Source organism: Schistocerca serialis, chromosome 7 (assembly GCF_023864345.2).
Source record: "Schistocerca serialis cubense isolate TAMUIC-IGC-003099 chromosome 7, iqSchSeri2.2, whole genome shotgun sequence".
Lineage (NCBI taxonomy): Eukaryota > Metazoa > Arthropoda > Insecta > Orthoptera > Acrididae > Schistocerca > Schistocerca serialis.
The window spans coordinates 520,866,631-520,882,641 of record NC_064644.1 but is presented as its reverse complement, the minus strand read 5'-3'; the positions used below and the strand labels follow the sequence as shown (position 1 = coordinate 520,882,641).

The 16,011-nt window shown below is 39.6% G+C and overlaps 1 protein-coding gene across 1 annotated transcript in view; it reads left to right on the top strand.

The window, feature by feature from the left end:
• LOC126412199 (cyclic AMP-responsive element-binding protein 3-like protein 1) overlaps positions 1 to 16,011 on the top strand; it is a 73,690-nt gene that overhangs the window by 55,506 nt on the left and 2,173 nt on the right. Inside the window, exon 5 of the mRNA XM_050081681.1 lies at positions 3,066 to 3,346. Within this exon, the coding sequence (XP_049937638.1) occupies positions 3,066 to 3,346 (281 nt within the window). The remainder of the gene's footprint in view (positions 1 to 3,065; positions 3,347 to 16,011) is intronic.

Genomic DNA, 16,011 nt, shown 5'->3' with positions numbered 1-16,011 from the left:
TCAAACCTTGAAAATTAAAGTATACCTTATTTCAGTTATGGGAAGTGGAGTATGTAAAGTTACGGACCTCTTTTTGGGCCTCATAAGTCTTTTTGATGTTAGTCTTCACAATCTCCTTTAGCTAATTACTTGAACAAATGGTTTTGTAGTGAATAATAGCTTAACATCACAACACAGTCAAGTTCACTTATTTATTTAATTTTCATTTATTGCTTTAAAGCTACGATGAGGTTTGCAGTTAGTAATTTTGACAGTTAATATATTAGAGGTCAGCACTTCACATAATGTGTGAGTGGTTTAGCAGAATTTTAAAAGTGGCGACACTGACAGCTAACACAGGAACTCAACACTGTAACTGCTCACCCAAGACTTTCTGCCATCAAAGTTTGTGTAATGAGTGATGACTGACTGTACTGACTGTAGCCTTGTATACGATATCTGTATAAAGATATGTGTGGTGTAGAACTAACTGACAATGCACTAAAATGCAAGGCCATTATGTTTATTAATATAAAAGATAACCAAAGTGAAAAACACAAAAGCAAATTATACACTAATGTGAAATTGATTAACTATAAGCAGTATGATTTTTAAAAAAATGACAAAATTGTGAAATGGATATTTTAATGTGCACTGGGATTTCCAAGGCCCGCCAAGAATTTCCTGGAAATTTAAATTTTCTAATTTGAATATTTGATAAACTAACATGTTATTATGAAGAAACTATACACTTTTGGAAACAGAAAAAATAGGACAACTAAACTTTAATAGTAGAATTTTGACAGTTTCACATTTTAAGATTGAACTTTCGGGAATGTGGTACTTTAAAAAGTATAAAACGGAAAAGTAAAATATTCCTTAGAAAAATAGATAAGAGTGCATTTAAACAGAATTTTGAAGATCATGTAGCTTTTGTGGGCTGTAAATTTAAAATATTTTTAAATAAAATGTTTCTTCAGAAATTGATTATATTCTTATAAGTGAAAGTCTTAAAACTATGAAGTTGGGTGTAACACAAGTGCAATACATAGGCCCAGTGCCTTGTTATGTAGAACTGCTTTTAAGTATATGAGGCTATTTAAAAAGGGTTACCCACATATTATGAGATAACTGGGATTTGAGTGTCCTTCAAATGGTGTCTTGAATGGAATATTCAGTGACAACACAAGATACTACTATAAGCAAATGAGGGTCCATTGATGACTTCGTAAGCTCTACAGATTTTTCATGGTTATGTATTTCAGATCATTTAAGCAATGCTGTTTTTCTGTAAGACCAATGCAAGATAGCTATCACAGGAACTGACAGCAGAGCACACTATGGGCCATAGTTTACTGGAATGTTACAGAAATGAAGAAGACTGCCTTTTAAAAATAAGTCACAGTAGACAAAAAACCTAGAATCCAGATCCCAGAGAATTATGTGAAAACTCTCATTACTGCCAACAAAACATAAATTCGAGGGACAGTCTTTCATAGCTAATGTGATTCTAAGAGGGTTTTTGGATATGAAAGGGCTGGAAGATTACTTGGAATGCTGCATGACATAGTGAAGTGCTGATCATGTAGCAGAATACAGTAATTCTCACCAAAAAGTAAAACATTATCTTGCAGAAGGTATTATTGTTTTATTATAATGCATACCTGCAAGTTTTTAAAACTGTTAACTACTTTGATTTAAAAGTTCTGAAATGCCTTATATTCAGCCCAGATCGTGCCCAGTCCTGCTCGATTGTTATATCTTCAGGCCACCACAAGAGGCTTTACTTGATTGTCAGTTATTCAATCCAAACTGAGGTGTGGAAACTCATATTACAGCAAGGTAGACTATAACACCACATAGATTCTGGCATGCATTCCATCTATTGGGATAGTGTTACTAAGGAAGCAGGTGAAATTAAGTTAGTGAGTAACCTTATAGATAAACATGAAGGTTTTTGTTTAAATTCTGCATGGAATCTTGTTTTGTCTTGTCAAAAAACAGAGGGACTGAGTTTATGCTACCTGACTTGTTGCTTATTAATTTTCACTGTCGGTAAATTCTGACGTCGTTCATCTTTGGTTGTGTGAAGGCTTTGATGATGTTTAGTGTGTGTGTGTGTGTGTGTGTGTGTGTGTGTGTGTGTGCATGCGCGCGCGCCTGCACGCTTTTGAGTGTGGGTGGGTGCATGCGTGCATTTGATCTTTCTGGAATTGCTCTGCAAACTGAGTTTTTAATGCCCTTGCACATCACATGCTTCCTGCAATTTTGCCTTGAAAGTGACGGTGTGCAGCTGTCAAAAGAAAAGTGATTGTCAATGATGCCACTCAGCTGCATTCCTGTAATTGCTCTCACCCAAAAGAAACTCTTTCAATTAAATATTTTGAGTGCTGAAATGAAAACGGTGTTATCTAGTTGGAGCATTTTGATCTCATTCCTGTGACAGTGGGGTGGGAGCAGGAGAGGTGGGATTTGAACAGGATGCCGTACAAGAATTTGTAAAATTTATGCTTTCTGATTAAATTTTAGAGATATCTGCTCACATGTTAGTTTTAGCAGCTTGTTTGTCATTTTCAATTTGCAGCATCTGTATTTAATAATTAATTATGTCTGTAAATCAGTTAAATATAAAGAAGATGAAAAGCACCTTTTAATTGCAATCCAAACCAACAGGGCGAGTATGAAAATGCAGGACTTTTTTTTAGTTGCTTAGTGATAAACTGTCCTGCTATTGTCAGAATTACGGTATGCTTAAAATTTGACTATGGTACACAAACATAAAAGTAAAATTCCATATGTGCTGCCCATGCTGCTAGCAGAACACTTCTCTGTATATATTCTCATGAAATATTAGTGTATATAGATGAACAGCAGATAATTTTGCTGCAGCCATGATTTTTACTTTTGGCACCTGGAAAATACTAAGCTTTACAAATAAAAAAAAATAAGAAATTTTATTATTTGAATAATAAACAGTAACACTGATGCAGATGAAAAGATGACACATTTTGAGCTTATAATTATATTTCAAACTTATGAATTTCATAAAAACAGCAGAAGCATTTATTACAGAATTGACTTTTTAGGGTGAAAGCGTGCACGGAGGAGAATATAGAGCTTGTAAAGAAAATTAAGATATTACAATCTCAGAATCAATCTCTGACAACTCAGCTAAGGAGGCTTCAAGCGCTGGTGACTCGCAGCTCTGTAAAAACAGTGCAGCCTGCCACTTGCCTGATGGTGCTTATGATGTCAATGGCACTTATAATGGCACCCAGCCTGCGTCTTGGACAACGGTCCATGGTGGACGATGGGTCTGAAGATACTACAGGCTTGTCTTCTGACATTGGAGCATCACCTGCATCAGGTAGAATTCAATTTATGTTATTTTCCTTGCATGATTGTCATTCCTTTTGCTGTGCAATTTTCTAACCATGAAATACACCCAGTTCAAAGAATATTTTTAAAATCACAGCTTTATGGTGCTTGTATAACTGTGGGCATGTCCAGAATGTGTAAAGTTGACATTTTGTTCACTGCATGTAATGTACTGGCTGGACTGCTTCCTTTGTGCACAAAAACTTATCACTGTCATTCACTATTGTTATGGCTTCCTATTGGCTTCAGTGTCGAGTTTTCAGAGCAAGTCTTTCTTTTTAAAAAAATGGAAAGCAAGAAAGGATTGTCATTAAGAATTTGACTGTAAGGAGGTACGTGCACTTGAGAGATGAAGGGATAGATCGTAATTCAGACACTGAAGAATGACAAATGAGTGTCTTAATTTGTGACAGATTAGTATAATCAGGCAGGAAGAAGGTGATTTGTCTAGGAAATGCATTAGGAGTAAGAAAATTCTGTTTGTGCAGATATTTAATATTTGAACCCCAAGGAGCAACCTCTCCTTTTTCATGAAGAACCTCAGTACCCTCTTACAAAACTGCTTCACCTGACGCTTCTCAGGTCAGCATGCTGCTTTGTTGGACATTGGTCTCCATCATCCATAAAAACTGTTCATTATCATATGCACTGGCCACCAGCAATAACTCCATTTTGATAGATTTTGCTCATTTCAGATGAAAAAATCTCTCCACTAAAATCTCATACAGTGGAAGGCAAATATGTCGATAGCTTGGCTGGGGTCTTACAAGCAGGGAGTATTTTGTGCAGCAAATCCAGAACCATTTCCCATAAAGTTTTCCCCATGAACAACAACTCATCACCACTGTAAACTGGCCACCCACCAGAATACACCTTCTCTATGGTCTGAGCACCTCTCATTGTGCCTCAGTGTAGTGAATTTTCCACCAAAATTAAAATCCCTGTCTCCAGCTAGTGCTATCCTGTGCCCATCCAACCAACATTCTCTTAGTGTATCCCTATATATATTTCCTGTTATCAGTCCTGCAAACCACGATTCATTCTTCTGTGGAGAACTCAAACGCAAGACAGGTCTCACATACCCATCTACCACCTCTGAATGTAGCTGGGCCAGAAATGTTTACTAGCTTGTAGAAGGTAGGGCCTAAAGCAGCCATCTCATTGACAGATATACTACAGTTGCTGTGCAGTATTACGTGTTGCTATGACAGGTAACAAGCTGTGTACCTGCTTGAAAGGCTGCTACCAAACTATGGCCAATTGCAAACTCTCACCACCTGTTGCTGAAGATGCACTACACTACAACACTGAAAACTTCTGCAGAAATTTCGGTACCTGTATCATTTGTAATGTCCCTCAAGCACCAGTTCACCTGAATTACAAATCTCCAATCTCATCCTCCTCCTTCCAACTACTTTGTTCTTTTTCTACTCCCTTGGCATTGGCACCACTCCCCCCCCCCCCCCCCGCTCTCTCTCTCTCTCTGAACATTTTCTGGCTCATACCACATTCCTCTGCAGTCTTCACATTGCACATTTTCAAACTGTCATTGAGAGCCATCTGCCTCCCCATTTCCTCCCTCACTTTTTATCTCTTTGCCCCAGTCTGTCCCCACCCCCACCCCTACCTGTGACCACAGTCGCAGAAGCTCCAAAGCCAGTGATGTGTTTGAATGTTGTATGTGTTCCTAGGAACCAGCCTGCATTCATCTGTGAGTGAGCCATTGGTTGTTCTTGTTTCTTATTCATTAATTAGAATACCAAACGTTCAAACAATGTGGGAGAGAAAAATAGAAAGAAAATTGATTCAAAGAAGAAAATAATGATATGGGACTAAATACAAATACTGAATAGGTGGTTGGAGCTTGTTGGAGAGGGACTGACAGTGAGAGATCAGTCACAGGGGTCTGAGAGATGTGAGGTAGAGATGCACCAAACCGATGGAATCTTTTAATTACCCAGTCGTGTTTAGGTAGGTATAAAAAGAATGGCATTGGTGGCCTATTAAGTGGGCAGCAGTTTTGGAATTTGGATTTCTGCTGCTGAATTAGGGAATCATTGTCAGCAAATATCATCCAATGTTTCTCACCACCATACAGTGTCACAAGAAAGCTTCCCCTGCTTCAGAATTTGATATGTTGTACACTTGCCTGTTTGAAATAAAGTCAGATAATGAAGGGTTGTACCATAAAAGATAGGAGCTTTCTTTTTCCCTTGTCAAAAGGGGGTTGAAGTAGTGTTACAAGTAAGTACTGCACATATGGAAAAAAATGTCATGCTAATTGAAATTGCATGACATTGAAGAATACAGAACTTTGGGGGAGTTACTCCATTTTGAACAGTGGTCCAAGCTGTGATGGAGAATGGTATGAGTGGTACGAGGAGTGTACAAACCACTTCGAATCTTCCAAGAACATAACTGACCTGGGGGCAAGGGGCTTCTCAGGTTGATAAATGTCGACCATCAGAGGCGTGTACCACTATTCTTTTAAAAATTTTGTAAAACGGAAGCTGTGTATCCTAGTAAGTATTAGTGTGAAATATGTTTAACCAGTGTAAAATGAAAGAAATTTAATGCTCTGTAAGAAAGGTCCAAGTGCTTTCTGGCATCAAACATTGGATGTGGGGAAGGGGGTTGGATTATTTTTTAAAAAAGAAAATTGTGTCAAATTTTGCAGTTTTTTGGTTTCCTTCAAATTAGCACAGCGTTCCCAAGGTTGGAAACTTAGATCTTACTCTACAGACCACCTACACACAACATACTAGAAATTCAGAAAAATCAGATCTTTTATGAGGCACTCTTCTGTTTTGAGTACTCGTTGACTGCCATATATTGATTGCTGGCGACAGTATCACAATGATAAAGTAATCAGAGAATAATAATGAATGGTGCTTGCCTTTGATCTGATACTTAATGTAGATTATTTATTCTTTTTATTTATCTGCAACATGCTCCTTTACAGTATTTGTAATACTGCATGTAGGTAGGTGTATAGAATGAAGTGGAGTGTAATGTTTGTACTGTATGAAGATGATGAGAATCAGAGAAGGGAGAGTGTGAAACCTGGTGCTGGCATGTAGCCAGCTCCTCACAAATAGCACCAAGGGGGCTGCCAAGCATAACGTGCCCATCCAACGAATGGTTCACCATCAGCAGTGTCACATACACCACTTTATGAGACACTGTGGTGAGGTATTGTATGTAAACTGGGACATTGGCTCAAAGTCTGGTGATCAGGAGCTTTACGCCATCACATGTCCTCCCCGTGCCAGTCAATACTGGCAGTGAAAATTTTTTCCACCACCAGGATTCTAACTTAACCCCAGATTGAGCACCACCTCACAAGCATGGTTTAGCAACCTCAGCCAAGGAGGTGGATTACTTAATATAGTATAGATTACTTAATATAGTATAGTAGTATATTCAGTAACACAAGTACAATAGTTTGTTGGGTCTTATAAGAAGATTTTGATTCAGACATTTAGTGAACACAGTATACAGGAAAACGTGAGTGAATGATATAAGTTAATACTTGAGTGATATCTCTGGATACACATAGTAACAAAGAATAAACAACATTAATGGTCATGCAAATACCAAATAACAAGGTATTACACCCATCTAACTTGGAACACACTCTTTGCTTGCTGTGCCCTCACCCGGTCACAAACCCTGGACTCCTGCACTTGACTTGCCTCACACCAGCCCCTCATCATCAATGCACTGTGACTGGCTGTGGCCACTCTGTGACCCTGGTGGTGTGCTTGCATCACACTAGAAATTCCACTCTGTTGTGCACTTTCACTACAGTGTCCCCCTGCCCCCCAGTGTTAACAGTATTGTCGGTTGAGTCACATGTGGCAACCCAACCATGTAAGAACTTGATTGGTTTTGCCCCTTGAAGTGTTACCAGCATCATTGCTCGACAGCTGTTGTGATGCACCTGCACTAGGACACAGAATGTAGTGCAGGGTTGGTGTGTCCATGTCGAATTGTATGGGTGCTTTGTCCCATTTGGTATAGGTGGTGTAGTAAATGGGCTTTAGTCTGTTGACTGAAATTGCAGCTGGAATTCCTTCAGTATGTAACTTAAATTGTTTGTCACCTGTGCTGAGCATGTTGTAAGACCCATTATAAAGTGGCTGTAAAGGTTTGTGGAAGGCATCATGTCGAACAAAAACCCGCCTGCATTTTGACAGCTCACTGATAACAAATGGATGACAAGACTGCTATACCCTCATATGCACAGTGTTCTGTTGAATGAAAACCTGCTTGCCTTGGACAACTCACCGAAAAGAAGTGGGTGATGAGATGTCCTCATAGCTGCCAGATGCAATTGCCATATTTGTGACTATAGCTTAGTAATGAAGCCCAATGATTTGATAATTTCACTAGGAATACTGCCGAAGAATTGGCCCAGTGTGCAGATTATTTGCCTGTGTACCATCTCAGCTACCATGGCCCTTAATCCTCCTTTACAGATGCCTGGCTGCCCTGTAGAATGATGGGTAGGGTTTCTGTCCAACACTGTGAATTGTGACAATATAATGACGCCTTCACATATTGATGAAATCGTTACATCAGTCCATTTTCTGCTGGGTAGTACGCTGTGGTTCAGATCCTCTTTGTGACCCATTGTGTGGTGTGAGCCTTGAACGTGTACAAGTCAGATTGTCTGACATGATCTGTAGTGGTTCACAAAAGCACTCAGAAATGAGTGATCCACCTGTGGAAAATGGTTGTAGCTACTGTCTCAGCTGTGATATCTGCCATGGGGAAAACCTTTGTCTGGTGTGTAAATCTATCAACTGCAGTAAGACAGTATGCAAACTCTTGTATGATGGCAATGATCCTATTATATCCAGATATATGTGTTCAAAATGTTGATTAGGCAGTAGATTACCCAGTGGCGCAAGAACGTGCCGAGTAATTTTATTGCAATGACAGGTGCTGCATTGATGTACACAAGTTTTGAAGTCTGCAGTTAAACATGGTCACACAAAAGCTCATTTGACCAATTGGGTAGTACTGCTGTTGCAGTTAATGTCATAAAGTGATGGCTAGTTTGCAGAAACTAGTTATCACAAAAGGGCATACTCTTGACATTGACACAGCTCAGTATATCCATTCATTTGTTGTCAGTAGCTGGATGTGCCATAATTGTAGACCGGAAGGTTGTGTTAAAATCTCTTGTAAGCGTAGGTCGAATCGTTGTGCTGTTGCGAATGCTTTCTAATCCACGGAGCTTAAGTTTGCATTAAAATCTCTTGTAAGTCCAGATTGAGTTGTGCTTTTGCAAGAGCTTTGTAATCCATGGTGCTTGCAATCTCCTGGATGCGAGATAGGGCATTGGCCAGCACGTCCCTTTCCCTGTGAGTGTATACATACAATGTTGGTTGTGAATTGCCCATTGTAATCTAATTAATGGATCTGACATGGCGAAGCTTTGTCAAGCCTTTGTTGAAATGACAGGTTTGTGGTCATAACCAGGCTGAATTGTTGCGCCTCAAGCATGTGTCAAAACTTTTTAAGGGTAGCATACGCTGCATATACTTCAGTCATTTGTGGACCAGTTTTGCTGTGCCAGAGAATGCTAACAGCTGCCAACATTGATTCATCTGCTGTTGCAACACTGTACCCACTGCTGTCCCGGAAGTGTCAACCGTGAGGGCAGGAGGTGCTTGCAGAACTGGTGATGTCAACAGTCTGATTTTAGTTGATTTTAGTTTAGCAGCAGCTGATAGTGCTTAGCCAGTCCACTCTACTTTGTCACTGGATTTATGTGTCCCTTATAGGAACTCGTTTAGTGGTGCTGCTAAGAGTCCATGGTTTGAAATCAAGTAACAATAATAATTCGTGACTCCCAGAAACCAACATAACTCACATATTGTTTCTGACTGTGGATAATTGACTATTGCCTTAACCCTCTCCTGTGGATGCCATGTTCCATGGTCATTAATGGTGTGGCCTAGAAACTGCACATCTGTTGCTCCGAAAACACACTTCACTGGATTAATTAGCAAAATGTGTGCACAAAGACAGCCGAAAGGCTTATCTGAATGTTCTGGATGTTCTACCCCTGACATTATTAACAAATCATCAATGTAAACAAAGCAGAATTCAAAGTCACAAGTCACGTTGTTTATAAATCTTTGAGAAGTCTATGCATCATTACATGGACCAAATGACATCCCGATGAGTTCAAAAAGTCCAAATGGTGCACACATGGTTGTTTAGGGATTGTCTTCTGGTATAATTGGTATTTGGTAGAATGCACACTCTAGGTCTATCATAGAGAAGACACATTTACCATGCACATAATGTGTGACGTCCGCAATCTGCAACAAAGGGTATCGGTCAGGTGTAGTCCGTTAAGTTGAGAATAGTCACTGCAGGGCCACCATCCATTAGTTTTCTTTGGCATTGTATGGTCTGGCCAGCTGCTACTAGATAGGCAGATTCCCTGTGCCAATATGATGGCAGACTCTTACTTTACTGCTGTGAACTTTTGGGGTTTCCAATGTCGTGGTCGCGCGTGAATCGGCAGGCCTAGCATTGTCAATATGTGGTGCACTGTATTATGTTGCACTGGTGCAAATATGGGTGACTGTCACATAGTTTTTGGAAACTGCCTAAGTAATCTAATACATGGCAAATCTCCTGTTATCATTTGTACTCCAGCACATTTAATGACAAAATAGGCCCTGGCTGCATAGGCTGATTGTCATGTCCAGAAGACGGCAGAGTTCAAGATCTGGGAGCAGCCCGAAAAATGACAAGAAGTCTGCTCCTAGTATTGGATGCTAAGAATTGCCATTCAAATCTACGCTGAAGACACAGGTTGAGGGCTAAACATTACCTTTCCATACGACTGAATAGTGGAAGCATTGGCGCAAACAGGTTATAATCATCATGACTGCAGCGAGGCAGGAGGAAGACAAGGTAAATGGACGTGTCTTCTCCACGAAGAATGATTGCCTCTCGGGCAGAGACAGTCGCCATGATTACCGGCTTCCCATTGCATTTCACACAGTGAGTTGCACTTTCTTGCCTCTGTGCCAAACAGTCTATGAGACCAGTATAATTTTGTAGCTGAAGGTGAGCGACAACAATAGTGTCGTCGCCAGCTGTTATTCGCCTGCAAAGCTGCAACATGTATAATAAGTTCTGCCAGATGTGCTTGAAACATTGTAAATGTCACTGTGGTGGCATTATCTGGTTCTGGGCTGACAGCTACCACACTTGCAAACGGATACATTTCAACAATGCAGTCAGCATGTCCAGTCCTCTCACACACTTTGTGAATGTCTTTTGTGCGTCTGATGGCAGATGCAACCACCACATGTTTTTCAAACCATCATTGTTGAGTGCGCTGTTCGCCAATGTCCACAAACAATGTACTAATTGTGATGGTATGCATTCACGTAGGTCTTCTGTCTGCAACAACTTCACTAATCTCATAGTTTCAGGCAGTGATATGCACTCAATCAGTGCATATTTAAGAGCTGTATAAAGTTCTGTTGTTGACGGCATGGCTAGAATGTCCTGCACTTCAGTGGCCATTTCTTTGTTTAGTGCTGCAACAAGGAAACTATACTTGGACTTAGCAGCAATAACATGTGCCAGCACAAACTGGCTCTCCAGCTGCGTGTACCAAAGCACCATATTTTACTGCTAGAGTGGAGATGGCTTTTGCAGTGCAGCTCACTTTCAGGCAGTGATATGCACTCAATCAGTGCATATTTAAGAGCTGTATAAAGTTCTGTTGTTGACGGCATGGCTAGAATGTCCTGCACTTCAGTGGCCATTTCTTTGTTTAGTGCTGCAACAAGGAAACTATACTTGGACTTAGCAGCAATAACATGTGCCAGCACAAACTGGCTCTCCAGCTGCGTGTACCAAAGCACCATATTTTACTGCTAGAGTGGAGATGGCTTTTGCAGTGCAGCTCACTGTCATGCTCACTAGCATGTCATCTGCGGTTGTTGATGCTGCCGTTGGTGAAGTCTAGTATTTTATGTAAATCAAGTAGGAAATATGTGGTGTGGCTGTTACATGTTCATGTTGCATGGCAAGTTGTTTCTTACACTCAGGTGGTATCCGGTGTGGTTATCTTATGATCACTTCAGGGTCACCAATAAACGTTGGGTCTTATAACAAGATTTTTGTTTCCACCATTTAACGAACTCAGCATAAAGGAAAATGTGAGTGAGTGATATCTCTGGAGACACATAGCAATGACAAAAAACAAAGAATAGACAATGTTAATGGTCACGCAAAAACCGAATAACATGCATTACATTTCTTCAACTTGAACACTTGGCGTCACATTAATTTTCACTTGTCACTAATGGTGAATTACACAAATTTTTAGAATTCAGAAATTACAGCTCCTTCACTGTAACTGAAACCAGTGTAGGAAAAAAAAAGATAAGAAAGAACTAGGCACAGAAGAAACAACAAAAGCTCAGTTAGGACTGACAAACAAAGAATTGGAATTGAAGTTACAGTAGAATGTATTTTCTGTCATTAAAAGTTTGTATGTCATTCTTGGCGGTGGATTCCCAGTTATTTTTCATTATTTTGACACTGGTGCCACTTTTTCTCTCAAATTATTTTCACATAATTGATATTTAAGTTACTGGAAAAGGTATTCAAAGTCCAGATCATAACTATTTTGTCTTCCTCCTTGCTCAGATGTAGTTGATCCATTTTTGTTAGTATTAAGTACATGCACTCTGCCTCCATAGAGTTGATTGTCCTAGTTTCAATGCATATTTTCAGTTTGCTTATCCCCACAGGTTGATCTCATAGTGAAATATACACTGGAGTGCCAAAGAAAATGATATAGGCGTGCATATTCAAATACAGGGATATGTAAACAGGCACAACATGGCACTGTGGTGGGCAACGCCTATCTAAGACAACAAGTGTATGGCACAGTTGTTAGATCAGTTACTGCTGCTACAATGGCAGGTTATCAAGATTTAAATGAGTTTAAATGTGGTGTTATAGTTGGTGCATGAGTGATGGGACATAGCGTCTCTGAGGTAGCGATGAAGTGGGAATTTTCCCATACGACCATTTCACGAGTGTGCCGTGAATATCAGGAGTCCAGTAAAACATCAAATCTCTGACATTGGTGTGGCAGGAAAAAGATCTTGCAAGAGTGGGACCAACAACAACTGAAGGGAATTGTTCAGTGTGACAGAAGCTTCTCCTGCTGCAGTTTTCAATGCTGGGCCATCAACTAGCATCAGCATGCGAACTATTCAACAAAACATTATCGATATGGGCTTTCGGAGCTGAAGGTCCACTCGTGTACCCGTGATGACTACACGACACGAAGCTTTACGCCTCGCCTGTGCCCGTCAACACCGACATTGGACTGTTGATGACTGGAAACATGTTGCCTGGTCGGACGAGTCTCGTTTCAAAGTGTATCGAGCGGATGGACGTATACGGGTACGGTGACAACCTCGTGAATCCATGACCATGCATGTCAGCAGGGGACTGTTCAAACTGGTGGAGGCTCTGCGATGGTGTGAGATGTGCTGTTGGAGTGATATGGCAGCCCTGATATCTCTAGATACGACTCTGATAGGTGACACATATGTAAGCATCCTGTCTGCATCACCTGGATCCATTCATGTCCATTGTGCATTCCAACGGACTTGGGCAATTCCAGCAAGACAATGCCACACCGCATGTCCAGAATAGCTACAAAGTGGCTCCAGGAACACTCTTCTGAGTTTAAACACTTCTGCTGGGCACCAAACTCCCCAGACATGCACATTATTGAGCACATCTGAGATGCCTTGCAACGTGCTGTTCAGAAGAAATCTCCAACCCGTCATACTCAACGGATTTTTGGGGCGCCCTGTGCAGGTTTCATGGTGTCAGTTCCCTCCAATACTTCAGACATTAGTTGAGTCCGTGCCACATCGTGTAGCGGCACTTCTGCGTGCTCGCAGGGGCCCTACACGATATTAGGCAGGTGTACCAGTTTATTTGGCTCTTCATGTATATTACTAGCAGAAGCAGTGAGGTAGACATGTGTAGATTGTTTTCAGGACATGTCTTGCTTAAAAGCAGTTAACTTAATTAAGGGGTCTATTGTGCCATTGACACTCCTAAAACTATTGCAAAGTAGAAGCTGATGAAGGTAACTTAAATAATGAGTCAGGAGATGAATCATTCAATGTTTGGGTTTCAAGCTTAAAATCCACGTAAGATCAAAACTGATGGAGTGGCAGTGGTGCGTACTGGCAGTGATCACATAAGTATTGTTTTTGTAAACAAAATTAAGAAAGACGATGACGTACTTGTAATTGAATTGCATATTGTGCACACACATGTATAACAACACAGAAATATTACTAGCTTTCAAGGTACAACTGTTTGGCTAGTTTCCTAAGTATGAGCATCTCTCCCCCTCCCCTCACACAGTGCTGTGTGTGTGTGTTTATTTGAAAGCTGAGAATATCTTGCTTTTACATAAGTCTTCATCAAGTGATTCAGTCACAGCCAAGTCTTTCATCATATTTGTTTCATGTTTTCGTCTTGATATTTCAAGTAATGTAATACTATTTCTGTAAAGATGCTTAGTTGTGATAATTGACCAGATTGGCATATGGAACTTCAGATTACATGGCCAAACGTGTAGTGACAAGCACAGCTTCGTGAAAAATGTGGGGTAAAATTCCAGTGTAACATATCAATTAAATGTTCATTTCTCTTTTTGTCCTATTACAATTTGGGCTGTTCAATTTATTATCCAACTTTCCTACCAAAGAGCATAACTAGTAATTTTATTTAACTACAAAAGAATTGATATCTTAATCACTTCGGTTTTTAAAATTTATGCTGTAGATGAGCACCATAGTCGGGTGGTGGCTAGTGTTCCTTTCTGTCACTTTCTAGTGACTCCTGACTGACTACAAGTTCTTTTTCTTTTTTGTATCTGGTATAGGGTGTAAACAACAATTATTTACAATGTACAGCAGTAGCATAGAGGAATTCAAGCCAAATAATTTGATATAGGACTATTGTGGTCCATCAAGTCAGGAAACTACCACATATTGGCCTTCACAAACCACCTAAGCTATGGTGCATGTGCGCTATGTGAGATAGTCAATATTCTGTTGGTCCTAGCGAAAAAATGAATAGGAGTTTTAGTATATTGTTCATGGCATTCCGTCCTACCACTGTTCAAAAGTATGTAACTACACAAATTTCTTCCCTGTAGTCAGCCTTTTCTGTCTTCATTAATAAGGTTAATATGTCACTGGCTTGTCGGCTATTTCATTAACTTTAAATTAATAAAGTTTCCTCTGAGGGTGCTGAAAGAAAAAAGATTTTTGTATGTGTTATGCTTAAACAAGTTTCATTTGCAGTTTGATCTCAACTTAAACCCTACAAGTGCAATACTTTCATAATAAGAGGGGCAGATAAACAAAAGATTTAATTTTAAGCTGTTAAAATTCACAAAATTGTGAGGTAAAATTTACAGAAACATAAGTTTTACAGTTTGTAAGTACACAGCTAAGCCGGTGGTGTAATAATACCTCACAAAATGAAGACCAAAAATGGTCGAGTATGGGAAGTAATTTGTGTGATCAAATCTTTGTTCAGTGGTAAGTGCCATGAACAGCACACTAAAAGTATTGACTTTGGGAGGGGAGGGGAGGGGGGGGGGTTCTGTGGGGGTAGGTGTGCGTTTTAAGGCCACTTTTATGCATTTTCCTTGAATAACTCTAAAGCCATGGCATCTTGTGAAAACTTGTCCCAACGCGAAATTAAACGACAACACTTTTCCTAAAATGTCTCATTGATTATTTATATATATTTTTTTTTATTTTTAAATCTAGAACCAATAGTTTGCCATCAGAGAGTAGGAAAATATTGACCATTGTGTGCACCTCACCTGTTCTCTTTACCACTGGGATATGCTATAAACAATTATTATTTGTACCCTGTATAGTGAATTCATGTCCATTTTTAATTACTGAGGACTTGTATTGCCTTTTTTGTAATAGTTGATTCCAGGAACAAAGAAAGATCAGTTGACAACATTTGTTAATTAGTAATCTGACACCAAGCATTGCCCAGTATGATTTACAATTGTGAAAACCATCTGTCTGCTTCTCAAATTGTACAGTCGTAAATATAAGGGCAGATCTTGATTTGCACTGTAGTTTCTCAGTGAGACTCGTGATTAGTGACTGCCAATATATTTTAAAAATTCGCTTGAGCAACTTTTAGTCTCTGAAGTTCAAAGTGTTTGTTCAGCTTATTTAATTCTGGCCCTTTGGGTTTTCTGTCATTTTCATTCACTTTCACACCAAAAAAATGTTTAGGAGGGCAGAAACCTTCCACACTAACCATGTAACATTCATATGCCATTAGTTTTGTTTTATATCTAACTATATTTGTTTTCACACTGGTTTAATGCTTTTTTGCGTGGTGCATGGGTATTTAATGTACAAACGCAGGTTGGCCAACAATAATCAAGAGGAGAAAGTGGAAAATGGTACTTTGTGCTAGTGAATTTGTGTACAGTTGAAATTTTTATGCTTTGCACCTACCTTTTGCATGCTCAGTTTGAAAGTAATTCATGTTTTGTTTTTCATATATTCAGTTTACTCTTTGCTA